Source organism: Copadichromis virginalis, linkage group LG5 (assembly GCF_057382275.1).
Source record: "Copadichromis virginalis isolate Kocher_CV1m ecotype Utaka linkage group LG5, C_Virginalis_male_GT1.1, whole genome shotgun sequence".
In the NCBI taxonomy this organism is placed as follows: domain Eukaryota; kingdom Metazoa; phylum Chordata; class Actinopteri; order Cichliformes; family Cichlidae; genus Copadichromis; species Copadichromis virginalis.
This window is the reverse complement of record NC_140622.1, coordinates 13,403,439-13,425,938: the sequence shown is the minus strand read 5'-3', so window position 1 is coordinate 13,425,938 and position 22,500 is coordinate 13,403,439. Positions and strand designations below refer to the sequence as shown.

Below are 22,500 nucleotides of genomic sequence, written 5' to 3'. Positions count from 1 at the left end.
AGCTGCGAGTAGGAGTGAGCAACAACAGCCTGAAGTAAGGGACGAATGAAAAAGAAAAATCATATGGGAAAGAAAAATAAACAAATGTACAGTAAAAAAAAAAGTTTTGCATTGTACGTCTCAAAACACTCAAAACACACTCATGCTATAATACACTCACGACTTAAATATGAATAAAGTCAACACGTATTGTGGAAGAAAAGAAAAAAGACACTTTCACACGTATATAGTATACAACATATATAACTGGATAGTTCTGTGACAAAGACATTACAAGGCTGAAAAGAGTGACTAAAGAAGAAGGCAACAGCGCACTGTGTGGTTTCAATACATAAGAAACTCCAATGCTGTTTTAACTTCACAATCACAATTTAAGAGCTATGTAACTCATCCCATTTAGAACGTGTGCAACAAGTTCTAAATGGGATGAACCAGGATTGTCTCTACACATAACAGACAATTTACCAAAGAACCCATTTTAAATTGTATCTTTAGGCACTTAAGCCTCTTGCCAAAACACAATTTGTTCTCATTTTATTATTTGACTCTAGGAAAACTGCCAAAGATAACAGTCTGACAGGCATAAAATATTTTTGGAACAGCACGGTGATTTCCAAAGTGCTATTACCCAAACATGTGGCACATCTCAGCATGGTGTGCAGTGCGTTCTTAAAAAATATTGAGGAAACTGGACAAGTAGAAGACAAAAGATGACTTGTATCTGAAAGACTTGCCCTTAACCCTCATCAGAAATGGTCTCAGTGGTAGGATGGCAATCAAGAAGTTATTATTAAGGGAAATTGGAGAAAAGGCTGAGGCATGCCAAATTACAGCTAACAGCTACAAATTTGTCAGTTTCTTATCATTTGGGCACAAATATTTCATATCAGTCTCTTAGCAGCTGCAGCCAATGACCTGACGGATTTTCCAATCATGTTTTTACTGCAAACTATACATTACACTGTGCAGTCAACACAAAGACTGAGTATTATTAATTATGCACTGTTGGTCAGCAAACATTAAATATCCAAAAGATAGTGGTGTGTTAAAAAAAAAAATGTCTATCTGGAAGCCACAGACTCAAGACATGAACCGCTTAAACAGCTCTTTCATATCGTTAGCTTCATAGCATAAGTGCCTAAGTCATTGACTTAGTCAAATGACTTAGGCAATTATGCTATGAAGCTAACGATATATAGGCTTGCATGTCAAAAAAGAGGTAGTGAGCTAGCAAATACATCTTCCCCTGTGTGTTTGTTCAGTGATTCACAAGCTCACCCATCTGAATGGTTGACACCAAACAGACCCAATCTCAGCACAGCTCCACTCACCACATAATGTTTACACTGGAAACAGTAGAGGTGGAAATGACAAAGACTCTGATGGAAATTGCTGGCAGCAAGAGCACAAAGATGGCAGCGAAACAAGCGCAAAATTCAGAGGCTCAGGCTGCATATTCTCATGAAGTGCGAGAACCCGTTGTAACATCAAGTGGCTTGATAGATGAGCAGCTGCTTCGGTGTCCTCTGTCCAGCAGACCAACGAGGAGAGGACGCAATGAGGGCTCCAGCTGGTCTACACAGTCACACAGACCAACTTCTGAGAGGGTCGTCTCATCTCTCAATACTTCAGACAAAGACAGAAGAAAAAGAGCTGTGGCTGAGCCAACACTACTCAACGCTAACTGCTACTGTCAGCGCTTTTCACCAGAGACTCTGCCTCATTTTCAGAAGGGGGAAGATGAAAGTGGTCTTAAAAGGCGCTTGAAATGTTGAAGTGCATGAAGCAGCTCCAGTGGGGACAGTGTGAATGAGAAGGGAGGATGTGCACAGCGAGGAGAGGTCTGGCCATTTTTCGTGTTTTAACCATGTTTGACAGTAAAATATTTGTCTGTCCCTCGCTGAAAAGGAAGAAGGGCCCCATGTGCACGCGATGTGTACAGTACCTTTTCCCCCCGTTTTCAACCCTCTATTGAAGTGCAAGATATGTCCAAACATTTGTCATTGATAGAACGGGAGAGTTATCACACACAGAGCTGAGTATAATAGAATTTGATGACAAAAGACCCAGGTCTTACACAGCACTGCTATCCAAATCAAGGTAGGCAAAAATTGGATGTGAACTGGAGAGAACACGCACACACACACACACACACACACACACACACACACACACAACAGAGAGAAAATATCACTGCGTTGCTTCTTACAAATTCACTGCTCAATGAATCATGGAATAGCCTTAATAAAACATGCAATTTAGGCTGAGTATTATTCAGATAATGGCTCTACAACTGCACAAGTTTTGGGACACAAAGGCATAAAAGAGCTCAAGTGAACTGAAGCATGAGTAACGCTAATGTGCCATATAAATACTCAAAGCCCACGACAAGGTTTCAACATATTTCTGATTGTCAAGTCCTACAATACATATATGATACCAAGTCAATCAAAGCTCACGTTTGTACAGTGGGTTAGATTCAATTACATGCATTGCAGTTTGTTCATCAATTCAATTTTCACCATTTTTGCTTAATGTATATTTATGCATATAAAATCTGTTAGTTCACAGTCTGTTTCATGCAGGTCAGGTGTAGTAGCTGCCAAGCACAAGCTTTCGAGAAGTCAGCAATATGTGCAGATTTCTATTTATTTCTCTGGTTGAAATCCAAAAAAGGAAGAAGAAAAAAAAAACACAGTTGGATTGGCACTCGCATTCATTTTTCATTCAAGTTTGAATTAAAGAAAAGATAATGAAATGTATTTCACTTCATTTGAATGCATCTCATGTAACCTAATTTTAAACTACTTAAGATGTAGAATTCATTTCATTTAGTAAAATTTCCACTAATTCAATGGCAAGCTAAGATGCAGTGTTGGATATGTTATTGTGGTTGTGTCGATGCAAGACAGTTGCCTTTATACAAAAGAGCAAACTGTCTTTCCTCCAGCCACACCCTTTCGATCTGTGGTGCTGAATCCAAAATGTTTCCACTCATAACTTCCCAGGATGATTCTCCATTCAGGCCTTTACTTCATCCTCTGACTGCATGACATTTGCATCCAGTATTTACTGCTCTTTAAACAAATGCCGTCTTCCCTCTATCCATGCAATGTTTCCTCTGCCACTACAGTAGCTGCCTTAGAGGCTTAAAGTCGAGAATTTTTCACTTTAATTCTTCAAGCTTTTCTTTTCATAAAATTGTAAACCATATTTACTCTAATCACACCTTTGGTGATCATGGCCAAAGTACTAAATTTTGACTCATCCAGACCTTGCTTACAAATATCGCTTCATATAGTGCCATTTACAGCAGATGTTCATTTCTGAGACGAGGTGGCAGGTTGGGTTTCCCTCTGATGACTGTTAAATGTACCTATTTGTGCAAGAAACACTGCTACTGAAAAAGAAAGACCTCATTTCCAACCTGCCAGGCTTTGCTGACTAAAGCAGTGATTTTTAACACTTAGAAAAGTCTGTGCTCCATTTTCTGACTTTTGCAAACAAAAATACCGACTTTCATCAGTGGAGTCTGCTATAATGTAACATTTACTGCCTCACTGGGGAAAAAAAAAAGCTGTGTAATGGCACTAGTTTGACAGACTAGTCTACCTAGTTTAACCATTGAATCGAGTAATTAGTCATATCCCCCAACTACACTACAAAGTACCATAGCGGAGCATTAAGCCTGGTGAAATGTCAGGAAGGTGTGAAGGTTTGGAAAGAAATAGAAACCACCCGAGCCTGATCTGTTTGCTTCATTTTTAGATCCTCAGTGTGAACAGCACACGGCTGCCGAGTGTTACCATCAAGTCTGTCGAGTCATACAATTTATCAGCTATGAAGGTGTGATCAGCTGAATAAGAAATCTTGACCTTCACAACAAAAGTTCTAGCCCGTCAGTTTAGCCCCAATGACTTTATGCAGTTCTGGCACTTTATAATTGAACAGTAACTGAACACACATACAATAATTGCTGTTAAATTATTTTTCACTAAGATTTAACCAGCACACATTTTTACTTGCATTATTCATTAGGAAAAAAACAAATCTGATGTAATAGGGAATTTTAAGAATGCCTCATGCTCACCCTTTTGTATTAATCCAATGCAACGATGTCCCATGTTCATTAAGAAATAAAGCTACAATAAAACAAGATGTTCAAGCAGCTATAATGATCGACAAACACCCCAATTATCTAATATTAAATAAAAATAAGAACAAAAAAAATAAACACAGAAAGCACAGCACAGAATTTCTGGTGGCAAACAGGCCAGTCTAGACAGATCGGAGGGGAGCGTGATGGAGGACTCAGGTGAGGTGCGTCATGGTTGGATAAGGAACTCCTCAAAATGACTTGTGGTGATGCCCATGGTGGAAAAGTGCATTTTCGTGACAGATGGCACTGGCTAGGCCGTGTGTGGGGTTGGTGTAGAGGCATATGGTACCCTCTAGATGATCTCATGCAGCAGCGCCAGGCTCAGTTGGAGGTGTAAATGTTTCTCTGCACCCTGCCAGAGGAAGTGGAACCATTCGCATCACCAGCAAAAGTGTATGTGTGTGTTATGTCATACCTTGTAAGACTGGCAGTTTAGTTAAGACTAATGAACTATTGTGATGTATCAACACGTCTGACGTGTGGGTGTGCGTTTGTGTTGACCTGAAATGCACTCAGTTTCACCTCTCACCTCACCAGCTAAACCTTGTAACCTTTCCACCAGACCGAAGGCACGCACGTACACAACTGAAACTATATGTGTAATATATTGAATAAAGCTACTGGTCCGGACGGGATTCCCGGCCGCGTCCTCAGGTCATGCGCGGCTCAGCTGGCTGGAGTGTTCACGCACATCTTCAACCTTTCCCTCTCTCTGTCTGTAGTCCCAGCCTGCTTCAAAATGGCCACCATCGTCCCTGTACCCAAATCCTCCACCATCTCCTCATTGAACGACTGGCGACCTGTAGCCCTGACCCCCATCGTAAGCAAATGCTTCGAGAAGCTGGTCAGGGACTTCATCTGCTCTGCACTACCCGACTCACTGGACCCTCTACAGTTTGCATACCGCCACAACAGGTCCACTGATGATGCCATAGCCCTGACACTACACACTGCCCTGTCACACCTGGAGAAGAGAGACACGTATGTGAGGATGCTGTTTGTAGATTACAGCTCAGCATTCAATACCATCGTTCCCTCGAAGCTGGACAGGAAACTGCAGGATCTAGGACTGAGCAGCTCCCTCTGCAGCTGGATCCTTAGCTTCCTGTCTGACAGACGCCAGGTGGTCAGACTGGGCAGCATCACCTCATCCCCCATCACACTGAACACTGGTGCTCCACAGGGGTGTGTACTGAGCCCTCTCCTGTACTCACTCTACACCTACGACTGCACAGCCACTAACAGCTCCAACATCATTGTGAAGTTTGCGGACGACACTACAGTGGTGGGTCTTATCACCAACGGTGATGAGACGGCTTACAGGGAGGAGGTCAGTGCCCTGACCCACTGGTGTCAAGACAACCATCTCACCCTCAACGTCGCAAAGACAAAGGAGTTGATAGTGGACTTCCGGAGGTGCAGAGAAGTACACACCCCCATCACCATCAACGGCGCTGCTGTGGAGAGAGTGAGCAGCTTCCGGTTCCTTGGTGTACATCTGGCTGAGGATCTTACGTGGTCAGTACACACAAACAAAACAGTGAAGAAGGCGCAGCAGCGCCTCTTCTTTCTCAGGAGACTGAAAAGATTCGGCATGAGCCCCCGCATCCTCAGGACCTTCTATCACTGTGCCATTGAGAGCATCCTCACTGGATGCATCACCACCTGGTATGGCAACAGCACCGCCTACAACTGCAAAGCTCTCCAGCGAGTAGTGCGGTGCTCTGAACGGATAATTGGAGGTGAGCTTCCCTCCCTCCAAGACATCTACAGGAAGCGCTGCCTGAGGAAAGCGGGGAGGATCATCAAGGACTCCAGTCACCCCAGCCATAAACTGTTCAGACTGCTTCCATCAGGAAGGAGGTTCTGCAGCATCCGGTCCCGTACCAGCAGACTGAGAGACAGCTTTTTCCACCAGGCCATCAGACTGCTGAACACGTCATAGACACCTCAGCTTCACTACTGGAACTTCAACATTATGCACTCCACACTGTATATAAATGCCACTTGTTTTGCACATATTCAACTCTGTATATTTTATATATTTTATTATTATTATTATTATTTTATTTTATTTTTACTATTTAATTTGTAAAAATGTGTATACACACACACACACACACACACACACACACACACGTAGGAAAATATTTAGTATACACATCCAGAAATGCATACACTATTATATATTGTACATATATTTATTAGTTTCAGGTTGGCCATTCTTGTATTTTGCTCGTTTGTGTTGTTGTGTTTGCACATCTCTGTTGCTTGTGGGGCTCGCACACAAGAATTTCACTCGCATGTGCTGTGCCAGTGTGCCTGCACATGTGATGTGACAATAAAAGTGATTTGATTTGATTTGATTTAAATGTTTTAATCAAATGATACTACTTAAAACTTAATAAAAGAATATAAAAGAAAAAGATAACAATGAACAACCTGGTTATTCAAATAGCCTCATCCAGACAGCTCCTCAAAATAACCACCAAAAAATGCACACTTTACAGAGGAAACAAAGACATTTCAGAAGTATACTTCCTGACTTATTCTGAGTCATCTGTTACCAAACAAACTCAAATGCAGCAGGTTGTTGAATACACTCAGGCCTTTATTCAGGCCTGTTTCTAGATTATATGTGATATATGTATTGTAAGCCTGTATGCAATCTTTCCATAGCTCTAGGCCACTTTACTCAATAGATCGGCCGGACATCGCGCCGGATGAAGCTTCTGACCATCAATTAACTGACCGAGCTTCAACTCTTTAATAAGAACCAAAATGCAATGTGTATAAAATGATTACAGTTGCTCCTGCAATGAAAGATTATTATATGATTATGATACCACCTGAAATAACAGACTTTAATGTAATGTTAACAGCTTCAATATATGCTTTAATGCAATGCTTGTTACGTGGTTATAATGCAATAATAAAATAGCAGTAAAATAACTTGTTCAATCCTACAATTGCTAAACAAATAGTGAATCAAAATGTCAGCAGTAACTGTTTCAGCATCTACTGAAATATCAAGCCTTTCCCACATATATTTTGGCATCTACACAGAAGTGGTGCTTTGCCTAAAGCGGTGCTTTACCTAAAGTCTGTCAAATATACTCTTGTTGAATTTCCACATTTTGCTGAATTATGAAGAAAGACAAATATAAATAATACACCTGCAAGCAACAATTACAGGAGCCAAGTAGTTCAGAAATGGAAAGACCTTTTTTGTTGTTTTGTTCCAATTTTGTTGAAGAAAACTTGAAAAAGAAAATGCTAAACTTGCTGTGCAGGAAATCAGCTAAGCACTCACAAAGTACTCAGTCGACCCTGAAAATCCAGATTCCACGAAAAATGGATGAAAAACAAAATGCTCATTCATGCTGTTATTCTTCCGATGTTGAACGGATGGAGCATGTACTACAAATCAAACGTATATCTGATATAAAAAAAAAAAAAAAAAGACAGTTCAAAACCAGTCACACAAAACTAGGATGGTTGCAGTGATTATATCAGAAACTGGCTGCTGGAGCAACATTACACATACAAACACCAATCTAAACGAGCATATAACCTACATTTAATTCATTTACTGCATCTGGAAGCACAGTTTCTGAATTCACTACACTAAGCATATTTCATATGAATTGTACAGAAAGTGTTGGTTCAACATACCGTAAATATAGGTTGAGCTTTGATGAGGTTATGCTGCGTATGGAAACTTGAGATACGGAGATGTGGCGGTTAAGGTTTGGTTAGAGCATGACAGTCTGATGAAAGCTCTAAGGTTTAAAGATCATTCAAGTAAGGAGTGAACAGGAAATACAGCGGGACACTTTTTTTTCCCCACGACCGAATTATGATCATGTTGTCATGCATGTGATAAAAATATAGTACTTTATAATACTACTGTAGGGCTGTGCAATATGACCAAAATCTCATATCCCGATACAAGACATCTATCGTCCCGATAACGATATAAATCACAAAAATTTAACATTTTCTGTAAATTCTGTGAATCTCGGGCAGCTCGACTTGCGTGAAGTGTTTCCAGCTGCGCGTCATGTACCTGAAGTCGAGTGTTTCAACCGATGCTTGAAACGATACATTTTTAGACATAAGTTGTAACGGCCGCCGTTTTCTTTGTGAGTATTCATTAGACGGCGTGCTGCGGGGAAAAGCCTGTTCTAACGTTTGAGTCCAAGGTTTATTTTTTAGCACCTGACAGCTCCTTTTTACTTCTCATCCGTAAACACTCTGCATCTTTCACGTGATTCAGTTTATTTTGAAAAGTCTCAACAGGATCTTGAGCTTTATTGTGAAAGGTTTATATGGAAAATAAACAAGCGGACACGCGATGGTTTTACCGTCGTTGTTGCTAACGACAACACATAAAAACAGGCGCTTGTCCGTCCGTAGTGTGGTTATATTACAAGAGAAAGAGAGCACTTTAAGAAATTAATACAGCCACTACAGTGACCATCAAAACGATGAAAAAATATTGCCGTAAACAGTTTATTTTATTTTGATAATTTTGATACTAGCAGCCTATCACAAAAACAAATTTGTTCCCATTAGCAATGAATCTAGGAAAAAAAAAGCCAAAAACAGCAGAGTTTGACAAGCATAAAAACAGTACCAGCACCAACAAGGTGATTCCCAAAGAACAATTTAAAATAAAAATAAAAATCTTCCTAACAAAATACTTTTTAAAAAATGAGGGGTGGCTTAAGACTTTTGCAAATTTCCACATCTGACAGAATTTTTGGCTTTTACAGCCCATGTAACTATTGTATGCAGCTGTAATTAGGTTGTTATTTAGCTGTTGTTTATATTGGGTTTTTTGTTCACTTCAAAGTTCAACAAAATGTATGGAAGCTAGTTTTACTGATACAATACGTACAAAAAACAATATGAGCTTCTTTCCCTTGAGTACAATAGATCCTGCCCAACAAAAGAGCCTCTTTCACTTCTAAGAACATAAACCACTATATATAGAATAACCCCCTCCCCCACACACACACACGGTTTTTATTCTGAGATTGACGTCTATGTCATCCGACAATCTGAGTGCTTTTAAAGTACCTCAACTTCAGAGGGGAAAAAAGTGGAAACCAATGTAAATGTGTCTGTGAGCTGGGAACATCCCATAGAGCTCTCGTTCCCTCTCCTATCCAGCAACATCACAAAATATACAAGAATAACCAAATTTGCAAAACTGCATAAACACACACATAAACCTGCCTCATCAAAGGGTTGGCTAATGTCAAGGTAGCTTGCTATTATTCAGTAAGCCAACATATCAAACCAACCATCCTTTTAATAAGCACACATGAGATTTGACAGCCATGCATAAAAACTGTTTACACTGAATATTCATAGCAGTGGGAAAAAAAATAAATTAAAATATTTCCTTCCTCTGTTAATTGTCATTCTGGCAGTGAGGCTGTGCTAAGCACAAAGAGAGGAAGAGAGCAGCAGAGGGAGACTGAGGTGAGCGAGGAGTACGAAAAGATTAAAGTATAAAACTGAAAACAAGAAAGGGAAAAATGAAGGACGCAGAGAATATGACTGCAGCACAATTTCTGAAAGGAAAGTCAGGAAGATGACAATGCTAAAAGAGAACACTTTGCCATCTGATATAAGCTGTACATATACACAAGTATATGTTGCTCCCATTCATCACACAGGCTCAACATGCGGTTAAGATAAGAATCCAGACCGATGTTTTTTCCCATCACTGCTCTGTCAATGAACGAGTTCTGTGGGAGGCAGAGGAAATGGCAGACATGAAGGGCTTTCGTACCAAGAAAAGAGAGGGAAAATGTGGTTTTGATTTAGAATTCAGACTGAAAATCCATCAAGATTTGCTCTGCAGATGCATCTGTCAGGCGGGTGGCGACACACAAAGTGGACTGCATAATCATATTCTCTTTGGCAGTAGCAGGGCACAGGTATGTGTGTTTGTATATTTGTGTGCATGGCCGTGCAAATCTGCTTCGAAGGCAAACACAAAATCTATATTCATTACTGCAGTTACTGTGACATCTTTTCTATGCTGTGGTGTGCTGGGGGAGCAGCACAGCAAAGAAGGACTCATCCAGGCTGGAGAAACTGATCAGGAGGGCTAGCTCTGTGGTCGGCATGAAGCTGGACACTCTGGTGACAGTGGCAGAGAAAAGGACATTAAAGAAACTGATGGACATTATGGACAATGCCAGACATCCTCTGCACACGGCCATAAACAATCAGAAGAGTCTGTTCAGTGACAGGTTGCTTCTCCCAAAGACAAGAACTAACAGACTTAAAAACTCCTTTGTCCCACACGCCATCAGACTGTTTAACTCCTCCCTGGAGGGGAGAGGGAGGGGAAACAGGAGGACAAAGGAGGGGGGAACAACTAAGCTGTAGTGCCTCTTCACCTCACTGTGCAATACCTTTTGTGCAATACTTTTGTAAATAGTCAACGGTGCAATAGACTCAATACTTGAAATGTGCAATTCACTTGTATTTTTATTTTTATTCCTATTTATTCTATTTATCCCCTTCGTATATTTTATTTATATTGTCTCTGTATATGTATATATATATATATATAATCATGGCAGCACAAGAACAAGCTCTGAGTACAAGATCCATAGAGGCTGGGGTCTATCACACCAGGCAAGACCCCAGGTGCAGGCTGTGTAAAGATGCCCCAGAGACAATCCAGCACATAACAGCAGGGTGCAAGATGCTAGCAGGCAAGGCATACATGGAACGCCATAACCAAGTGGCCGGCATAGTGTACAGGAACATCTGTGCCGAGTATAACCTAGAAGTCCCGAGGTCAAAATGGGAGATGCCCCCAAGGGTGGTGGAGAATGACCGAGCTAAGATCCTGTGGGACTTCCAGATACAGACGGACAAAATGGTGGTGGCTAACCAACCGGACATAGTGGTGGTAGACAAACAGAAGAAGACGGCCGTAGTGATCGATGTAGCGGTTCCGAATGACAGCAATATCAGGAAGAAGGAACACGAGAAGCTGGAGAAATACCAAGGGCTCAGAGAAGAATTCGAGAGGATGTGGAGGGTGAAGGTAACGGTGGTCCCCGTGGTAATCGGAGCACTAGGTGCGGTGACTCCCAAGCTAGGCGAGTGGCTCCAGCAGATCCCGGGAACAACATCGGAGATCTCTGTCCAGAAGAGCGCAGTCCTGGGAACAGCTAAGATACTGCGCAGGACCCTCAAGCTCCCAGGCCTCTGGTAGAGGACCCGAGCTTGAAGGATAAACCGCCCGCAGGGGCGTGCTGGGTGTGTGTGTGTATATATATATATATATATATATATATATATATATATATATATATATATATATATATATATATATATATGTGTGTGTGTGTGTGTGTGTGTGTATTATATATATATGTATATATATATATATAATATTCTGTAACTCTGTAACTTCTGTCGGTGCTGTGCTTTTTTGGAAATCGAATTTCCCAGAGGAACCCACCCGAGGGATTAATAAAGTTCTATCTAATCTAATCTAATCTCAAACAAAGCATTTGTGAAAAATCTCTGCCTATGAAAGTTTTAGGCCTTAGCAGATAAGAAACAGCGCTTTCAAAAATGCACTAAAAAGTTATTTCTTTAAACTGTCTTTATAAAGTGCAGTATGCAGAACAAAAAATAGCAATGGTGTTTATATTAAGTATGATTGCTTGCTTTTAAGACGGCACCGTTCCTTCTAGTTAGGTTTTAATTTCACTAAAACCACTTTGCCCTGTTTGGCATGGACACAGGATATCTGGGATGTGCTGTTTCTGGCGTAGGATGTTGCCCAAAGATCTTTTAGGCCCAGTGAACTGCTGGGTTGTGGCTCCTAGATAGGAATCATCTCTGGCCTGCACCTTAAATTTTGGATTAAAGGTGGCTCTGATGAGTTTGAAAGCTGGGTCAACACCTTGGGCTTTGTACACAATTGTGAGCCTGTGATACTCTGAGGCAGGCCACGCTGTCCTACTTGGGGTCCCTATGGAAAGCGTCATTGCTATAGTGTGCTGTGCTTTGTCTGCACAATGCTTAGGTAAGCAGTATGTGTCAAACTAACATCCACATGAATGCCAGGGCGCAAAGTTTCCCAGGAGAACATTCCATTGTAACAAGATCGTGTTATGCAATTTATCTGAATAAACTCAAGGAGATATAAAATAAAACTGGTCTGCAGCTGATCGGTTATATAGCAAGGATAGTGTACAAAAAGCTCTCTGTCCAATATAGGCAAGACGTACCAAAATCCACACGGAACATACAAGCAAAACTGCTCGAGAACAGCAGAGCTAAGATCCTGCAGGAATTCAACTTTAAGCAGTTCCACGGTGACATGGTGGTGGCTGACAAGCAAAAAACATTAGCAGTGATAGATGTGGTAATCCCAAGAAGGAGCATGAGAACGTCGAGAAGCACCAGGAGCTGAAGGAACAAAAAGAACAGATGTGGAAGGTGGAAGCTCAAAGTGATCCCCGTGGGAATACGAGCATCAGGTTGCTGTAAGCCCAAGCAGGGGGTCGCTCCAGGCACAGCATCTGAGACGATGCAGTCTTCAAATGACAGGATTGATTTCCTACTTGCATATTAAAATTTTTGGGTTATGGTGATGAAAATCTACCTAAAGAAAACAATCTGTTCCAAATCAGGCATTATCAGGCAATATGGTACAAACTCTAACTTTCATTTAAAGTATTTACATATTAAGGTTAGATTAAGAAATACTTAGATGGAAAAGTGTAATTTGTAGATGTAAACTGTAATCTGTACATGCATATACACACACAAAATACAAAAATTAGTAGCTTGTGAATGTGAATAGTGGATGTGGGTCACTGGTTTTGGACCGACAGCAGCAGTTAGTGTGGTAACGTTTTCAGTGTCCCAGTGGACCAGCCATCACAAAAGCTCCCTGCAGGACTCACCCAGTACAACACTAAAGAAATCAAACTCTACTTTCTATGAGCCATTACCTGGTAGCGAATCACCCATCTGACGCAATGCAAACTCTCCCCTAAGAGTGTCATTCAAGTTAAAGCGAATTAAAAGTCTGCTCCAGATACATGTTTTTAATGCTTTGATAGAGAAGGATAAAATCTGTTTGTCCTCAGCAGCAATAGAACAAATCGGTCTGTGCCCACCTTACCAGAGCTGGACCACTCCACAGTCCATGAGAGGAATGAGAGTTTTTTTTCCTGTGTAACATTGCTGTGACTGAACTGCCAATTTAACCACTTCACGGTTAAGAGAGGAGAGCAGAGAGGAGTGTACTAGTTGGTGTGAATGTTTGAGTGTTTGTGTGCTCATAGAAGCAAGCCTACTCCATGAATGTCATTCATCTGTGCCCGTGCTTCAATGTTTGATGAGTTCATTCAATTGTGTGTACGTCAGGGGTTCGCAGCAGGACATCGAAATCCATGTGAGTCACTCTGATCAGCTCAGATACCCCAAACATCCATATCTTTTGTAGAGAGCCATACCACGTGTCCTCTACAGTGGAAAGCCATGAAATAGATCTTCATCCTAGGCTGGCTCCATTCCCTGCCTTCCCATCACAGCCTCAGACACAAAGCTTGGCACAGCCTCGGCTTGTATATCAGCACCACAAATCTCAACTAAAGACTATTAATCTCTGCCTTTTTTACTTTCTAACACATTTATGTATGACCTAAAATGGCCCAGACAAAGTCAGTCAGTGTGTGTCTGAAGAAATGAACCATATGTGGATGCTCACTTGCATGCTTTATTAGCGAGCCAGCAGTAGTCAAAGGGCACAAAAAGTGCAAGACACACACAGATAAGGACCAACCAAAGCCCAGTGCATGAATAGAGATATTAGGGCAAAGCTGCTCTGAGGGACTATGGGAAGCAAGGGATTGGTTAACCAAGCTGACTTGAAATTACTGCAAAAACTTGGGTTAACATATTTGTTGTCAGGGACACTGGAAATGCATTAGTAACATAAAAAAGGTCCCAGTCAGCTGCGGGAGCTGTAATTTGAATGTGTTCCTACCAATTTTCAGCTCATAATTTTGTGACTGCTCATGCGATTTGTTTATGATATGATAAGAAATAAGATCAATAAAACTACATGAAATTGAGAACTGGTGACTGTGGAGGCCACAATGCTAAACTGATACTAAGAGTGCACCAAGATAATGCAAACCCATTTCCTCACTATTAGCACTTTAATTGATGATGGCAGGATGGAAGTTGTTTATGCCATATGACCACAATCCAAATGTAATTCGTAAATGGACTGATTCTTATATAGCGCTTTTCTACTCTCCTGGAGCGCTCAAAGCGCTTTATACAACATGTCACATTAACCTACTCACACCAGATGCGTCCCTGATCCAACACAGCTGATTTAAATGGCTAAATTACCTCCTCGTACCACATGTCTTGAAGTTCTCCAGAGGCTGGTAATGAACTAATCACTTGATTCAGGTGTGTTGACCCAGGGTGAGATCTAAAACCTGCAGGACATCAACCCTTGAGGGCTGGAGTTGCCCACCCCTGCTTTAAGTGCTCTAACATTGGCACACATTCATACTCAGATGGATGCATCACAGAGCAACTTGGGGTTAGTATCTTGCCCAAGGATGTTTGGCATCAAACCACCAACCTTCAAATCAGTAGATGACCTGCTCTACCTCCTGAGCTGCTGCCACCCCCAAATGCTGCAGCAGACATCAAGAATCAAGCCAGGCAATGTTTTTCCAATCTTCTCTCTAACTTTAATGAGTCAGTGCCACCCGGTGTGGTCTTCTGCTGCTGTAGCCCATCTTCTTCAAGGTTCTATTATGTTTTTCTTTCAGAGACGGTCTTCTGCATACCCTGGTTCTAACGAGTGATTCTTTGTTTCGTTCCTGTCAGCTAGAAGCACTCTGGTCATTCTCCTCTGACTGCTGACATGAACAAGTCATTTTTCTCCAGAGAAATGCTGCTCACTGGATATTTCTTCTTTTAAAGACCATTCTCTATGAAATACAAGAGATGGTTGTGCGGAAAAATCCCAGTAGTTCAGCAGTTCCTGAAATACACGGACCAGCCCATTAACTAATGTGGCACTTACAACCATGCCACATTGAAACTCACTTAAATCACCTTTCAGTATTTGCATGACAAAGAAAACCTGAATATGTGAATGGTTGGTGAGTGCATGTACTGTCAATGGACAAATGCTGTCTGAATTGAGAGCACACATGCCTTTAAGGCTGTCTGATGGTTTCATTAGACTGTCCATTCCACTGTTGTGCTGTAATTTAGGTGGTAGTGTGGAATGTAAACTAATGGCAGAGCTAGCAACAGAGTGAACCCCAAGTTGTTCCTGATGGCAGGTGAACGCTGCCATTTGTGTTTTAATGTGTTTGTTAATGAGTGAACAAGAAAAACATGGCCTTAAAATTCAGGTATGTGTAAAATAAGCTATGTAAGTGCAGAAAAATTACATTTTACCCTTCGAACTTTTCTGTCCAAGTTTTCCGACTCTCCATTTCATCCCCTACCAAGCAATACATTCTAGATACTGTCATGAAAATATATATTCTCTTCCCCTATTCAGTTTATCTTTGCCAGCATCTTAACCAGGGCCACTGAAAGCAGCGCCCCAGGCGCTTGAGCCCAAAGGCAGCAGTAAGAGTGGCACCTCACTGGCTGACAACCAACCTGGAGGCACTATCAGAAAGCTGCTGCTGTAGCTAGAGAGGACACTGAATAAAATATAAAGCTGGGGGTGGAAATACACACTGTACGTGTTGGACAATTTGGTGTGTGAAAGGAAAGTAGAACAGGGAAGGTAGAGGACAGATGTAGGTTCACACACATATGTATGTGTGCTTAACACTGTGCTTACAATGCATCTGTGAAAATTTGTACCACAAGTACAAAAACAGAAAAAGAAAAATCACAATTTTGGCCACTACCTTACATTGTATGACTGTGTGAGGCAGCAAGTTGAATTTTATACAACACACACACACCCAAACAAAAGCTTGACACTTATATATGAAACTTCATATGAGAGGTTGCGAAACAAATTAGTATGGATGAATGCCGTGATGAAAAACTGAGCAGGCACTACCACAAAAACACAAGCTCCCACACGTACGCAAACAGCAAAGATGGAATTTAACATGATAAAACTTCGAGCCTTGTTAAATTGCAAACACAGCCATTTGCACATTGGGTAGCAGGGCCAAAGAGCCATGCGGCACAAATAGGACCGTTAAGGTTTTACTGGGTACAGCAATACAATTACCGTTTACCATTACACTAACTCATTAAAACTACAGTAAGAGAATAATTAGGAATTAGCTTATGCCTCACTACATCTGTGTTTAAAAGAGAGCTACAAATGCAATACAGTCAAGTGCACTTGCTGAATCTATACTGCATGAAAATAATTGAAAATAACACAATTCTGACCGCTATAACACAGACTCACCAGTTTATTTGAGACTGACCTTAAACTTGCTTTTCATTAAATTGGGGGCGATCGTGGCTCAAGAGTTGGGAGTTCGCCTTGTAATCGGAAGGTTGCCGGTTCGAGCCCCGGCTTGGACAGTCTCGGTCATTGTGTCTTTGGGCAAGACACTTCACCCGTTGCCTACTGGTGGTGGTCAGAGGGTCCGGTGGCGCCAGTGTCCAGCAGCCTCGCCTCTGTCAGTGCGTCCCAGGGCGGCTGTGGCTACAATGTAGCTTGCCATCACCAGTGTGTGAATGTGTGTGTGAATGGGTGGATGACAGGTGTGTCCTTAGGGACTAGAAAAGCACTATACAAATACAGGCCATTTACCATAAATGTGAAAAACTGTGACAGATCCCAAATAATCATTGAACATACAGCTTCAAGTAATGTATCAGTGAAATCCACGAATGAGCACTGGTACAAACCAATATTAAACAACAACGTATTGCAGCTGCTGACATAAGTGAATCACATGTCTCTGTATGTGTGTCCTCTACTTACTGAGTCTCTTTGCAGCCTCCAGTGCCTCAGAAGCTGTGTCAGCCACATAGAAGCGCTGGACAGCTACGCCACTCTCTTGCATCAGCTTCTTGCTCTGGTACTCCTGTAGATTCAGCCATCTCCTCGGACTCAACCAGGTGCACTAGATGAAAGATCGAGGTAGAAAGAGTAAAAGTGTAAATGAAACAAAGTTAATAGTGCAAATAGGCTCCCACCACATCTAACAATGGCAATTTTTTCCCCTCACCTTAACATCGCCAAGCCTGTCTACTCTGCTGTGTTTTCTTTACATTAAACAATACCAAAACATGTCTAACAACACATAGCAAGTATAGGATATATCTTCTACTCCTCTCCTCCCTCCTCTCCAACTATTTTACGCTCTCTTTTCCTGTAATGAGGCAGGCATTTGGGCTTAAACTGCAGGACAGCTAAGAAGCCGTTTGCTCCATCAGCAAGACACCGGTCCTGTCAGCTCCAGCTGTTGTTGCTATTAAAAAGAAATTGGCTTTTTAATGCGACAGTGAGACATAGACTGTGTTAGAGTTAGAATCCCTCTGCACCAGCAGGCTTGTATGTGAGCCTGGATGCAAATGTTTTCACAGCAAAGGTCTTTGGGGAGTCATTAAGAAGAGAAACTCCATTAAAGTAAAGGAAAAACAAGAACTATGAACTAAATCACGGCCGGCACAGAAAGAATGCTTCAGTATTTCTATTTGTCTACCCGGTAAAGATTAAACTTACATCAGGATAACATTAGGACTGCAACACAATATGTTATTGCTGACTCAGTCGAGTTAAACTGAGATGGGATGCTGTTAGAGAATACATTAGTTATTCAGGGACACCTGCATGAGCATAAGGGCCACATAAGTGATCTAAAATGTAGAAGACAATGATCACTTGTGACATAATCCACTGCTTTTGTGTACTATTGAAACTCTGTTAGTAACAGACTGTCAAAAGATCAATGCAACAACGTCAAATGCTACAAACCAGGAACTGTGCTTAAGGAAGCATTGTCGATTTCTCGATGACTCATGGCAAGAAAAAAAACAAAACAAAAAAAATCAAAACAATGCCATTTTGTCTAAAGTTTATGACATAAGTCTAACAAATTATTTATAGACTTTTTCATAAACAGACTAAGGATTTGTGATGTGGTAAAAAAACAACAACAAAAAAAAAAACCATAACAGAATCATGTTCTTCTGCGTACTAAGTGATGTTTAACTATTTGGACCTCTTCAGATTATGGTAAAAATGTTTGCAAGCAAGCAAACATGTTTATATGTTTCTTGCTCACACTTGCAAACAGCGTGAGACCCGTGCGCAGTGAATGAATAATGTAGTTTGAATTCAAGAGGAATAAAGACAGAGGAGCAGAAACTACATTTTTGAAAGCTTCTTACAGTAGGGACCAAACAGGCAACAATAGAAGCCATTTTTTGTTCACTTGAGCGCACGCACATGGACTGTGTCTGCATTTTTAGGCTGCAATTTGATTCAGTGGTTCATGGGGCGTGAAAAGGCCACTGTGTGTTTTTTAAAGTCATCAGTCACTCCATCATTCACAAAGGGGGAACACACAAGAGTGAGGGAATTGAAAGAGAGAGATGTTCTTTCAACCATTTACTGATAGACGGAGTAAAATGTAACCCCGACTAGCACTTAATGGTTATTAGTGATTAAAGGATAATGATCTTGACATGGTCCCTTAAATAGGCAATAGCCAAGTTAAACCTTTTCAATCTACAATCATCGGTGGACCTCGACTGAAAACAAAACTGCAAGACCAGTAATCCACAATTCATGCCAAAACCAATCCTCTCTGTGCCACAGCACACTATTAGCATGCTTTCTCCATTCCAGCTCTTGTGAGAGCCTGTCGAGAGACTTCATTACAGCCAAAATAGGTTGTTTTCTTGGAGAGCAGCGCACGCTGATGTATACTGGCCTACACTAAACAGGGGCATGTTCAGGTCACCTCTGCAGTACTGTTTGTAATACTACACTATTTATATGTTTTAGCTATTACAGCTTGTACTGTACACATATATGCTTCCAAGTCTATTACCCATATCCCTCTAATGCAGCACATTCTGATAATGTCATTCTTTCACAGTGCGTGGATGGGGTTCAAAGGAAGGGCAGGAAATTAACTGTACTGCGTGGTATTGGCCAAAAACTTGGCTGATGTGTATGACTTTAAAACTTTACTCTTTTTTTCTGCCTGTCGCTCACTCCTTTATGTCCACTTTAGCGGAAAATCTCACACAGCCTTAACAAACCAAGCTGCAAAACACGTTTCCTCTGTTTTGCCGACTCACTTGACTGCTGTCAGGTACCTGCAGGGCCCTCTCTCTTAAAACATCCACTTCCGTTGCCACCCAACTGTTTGCCCCAGGAGGATCAGCTCTGCTGCCTAAATGAATAACTCCATCTGTCAATCTTTTACTCTATAATGGGCTTAAAAGAAAGTGGCAAATGGGACCCTTCCCAGGGCCAGGTTAAACACCTTAATAGGAAGTATCATCAGATCACACCAACACGTATTAACCAGACAGCTAAATGCTTTGATCCGAGTGACCTAAGACGCATCACAGTATGGTCAGATGGTATGTATATAGATACTTGCAAAGTATCCAAGCTCTTATGCTCATCAGTAATGCCAGTGTGTAGTCAACCTCAACTACACAAGTGCAAGTTTGTGCATGAAACAATTTCATGTATTAGTCTGCAGTGTATTATTCTAACTTGAGGTTTCATTTTTACAGAGGTTAAGAGTCATCCACAAATACATCAGCATCATAAAACAGCATACTAATTGAGTGTTTGTACCAGTGACTATTTTCATTAACAGTTACCATGTCAATTAATTTTTGTCTACTTAATCTGAAAAAAGAAAATAAAAAACCCAAAGTGTCAGTGTTTATTCTCCTCCACAGGAGGCATCTTCAACTATCTTTGACTTATGCATATATTATTAGAAACACTGTTGTGGTCTAGAAAAACTACTCAGGAAAGTTAAATAAATTCAAACTAATAAGGCTTCACTGTCACCCAAAGAAAGGGTGAGCGAGGGTGAAAAAGATATCCAGACTTCCTAAAATAACAACCCCTGCATACTGAGAAAGTCAGGTAGGGATTGAGGTGGCCCTCCAGGCACTGACAGTTACCTTGGGCAAAACACCAGGGAATGGAAAGAAACCTGAGGCACATTTTACTGTGTCGCAGATCCACAGACAAATAGTCTGTATCAAAGATGGGCTCTTACTGCTGATAACAATATAAAAATGGGAGACAAATTAATGTAAAAATCCACATAGTGAAGTAACGTAGGATGGTGTTGAGCAAACATGCACCCCCATAACGAGGTCACTGTGCCTTGGCATAAAATCCTCAAGTAAGGGCTGTTGATTAATACTGAAGTCTTATTTAAAATTTTGCAGGTCAATATTTAAATCATGTTTATTTGATGCTTATTTAGTTTCCGAATCTGGAAACGTAAGGTCATCAATATAACCCTGGTTCTCTGAGTAACATGGGTGAGACAAAAAGAAATGCTATGAAAGTGAACAAAAGTAATTCATGGAAATTTGCACTAGATTTTCTTGAACTTTAAATATAACACCAAGTTTTGGTTTTAGGGAGCAACAAAAATGTACCACTGTAAAAGAAGTGTGATGGATTTACAACAAGGATACACAACAGCGTGACTGCAAAGGAAATGCTGCACAATAATCTTTATCACAGTGTTGCAATTACCGTTTCTTAATTATTGCTTTCATTTCATTTTCAATTTACTTTGTTTTAATTAAAAAAGAAACATCAATTAACTGCCCGGCCTACGTTACTACTACTTTTTTTCTTTCTTTTTTTAAAATATTTAAACAGAGAGGACGGTACATTCGATCACTGACAGATTTTAAAGTACAGGAACATTTTAGTTAACTGTCATTCTGTAATGCTAATATTTATGCAAGGCTATTGCATAAACTCTGTTATTTCAAAGTTGAGTAACAGGAAAACAGTAAGGCTTAAAGAAAAGTGTCAAATGGGAATTACAGTATTGCAAAACCTTTTATACTAGCCAATTCCCCAGATGCTGCAACTCAGAGCACAGATATATTTGCCACCTTAACAATAGATACTGTGAACCATATAAAGATATCACTACTTTAAAATTCCTTTCGGACTAATCATTGAAACAGTTATGGTTTCAGCCATTTCTAATCCTGCACTCAGACAAGAAAGTCATGATAGTGCTGACATCTTGACAGGAAGAGAAATAATCTGAGTACTGCATGGTTGCCCTGGAAAAAAAACAAAAAAGCTGCAAGTGTTGGATGACAGTATGGCAGTAAGGCAGGGAGGCAAGCAGGCAGCTGGCCTGCAGTCCCTCGAGACACACTCTCTACAGTAATTATCATCAGCAGCACTCTAGAGACGATCCTACACAGTCCTTCAGCCTAACTACTGCTCTACTTATTCTTAATGCACACACAAAGATGACAAGAATAGACACAAGGTTTGCTGTGCACAATGGTGACTAGACTAGACACTGGCACAAACAAAGTTGTATGCAATGGGCCCAAGATGGGATAAAGTATTCAGAGCAAACCTCTCTACAGACAAAAGCACTCAAGATCTCTCATATGGATGCATTTAAGTGAAGGAAGTGGGGCACACTGGAGAAAGAGAGGTGGAGTGGTGACAATGATAAATAATGATCTCTATATTAATATATGAAGGTAAGAGGAGGCAGAAGAAAAAAAAACTGAAGGAACAATTTTCCTCTGTAAATCAAAAAGTCCCCTTTCTCATTCCAGCCATACTTTCGAAGAACTTGGCCCACTGACAAACCATCGCAGGCCCACACAAATTGTCTCCGGTTTTCCCTTCAGGACAGGAACACGCAAATGTCCAGGAGGTAGGAATAACCCCAAACTAACCACAAAGTCATACAGTATTAATGCCATACCACTCTATTATTAGCTCAACCTTGTCTTCTTTATACCTGTGCAACTGCATTTTAGATTTGATGCAAAAGCACGGAAAAATAACTTAACTATAAAATTTAAATTAGGCAGAGGAAAGGGAAGCTGAAGTTAAACTGAGTAAGCACTTATTCTGAGAAAGATTTTGCTTTTGGCATGCTTGCAGCAAGAGTCCTGACATTCAGCGAGTGATCAGAAAATGTCACAGCAATACACTGTAGAAAAGATGGATCCTAACAGGGCTTTTCATTTAATGCTAAAAGCAAACATCAAACATTTAGCCATATCTTGATGGGTTGTCTGCTTACTTACTTGATCAACATTTAAATTTT

The 22,500-nt window shown here is 40.9% G+C and overlaps 1 protein-coding gene across 1 annotated transcript in view; it reads right to left on the bottom strand.

Moving 5' to 3' along the window:
* Positions 1–22,500, bottom strand: part of suclg2 (succinate-CoA ligase GDP-forming subunit beta) — a 106,203-nt gene that overhangs the window by 71,826 nt on the left and 11,877 nt on the right. The window contains exon 2 of the mRNA XM_085456037.1: positions 17,169–17,310. Coding sequence (XP_085312163.1) covers positions 17,169–17,310 — 142 coding nt within the window. The remainder of the gene's footprint in view (positions 1–17,168; positions 17,311–22,500) is intronic.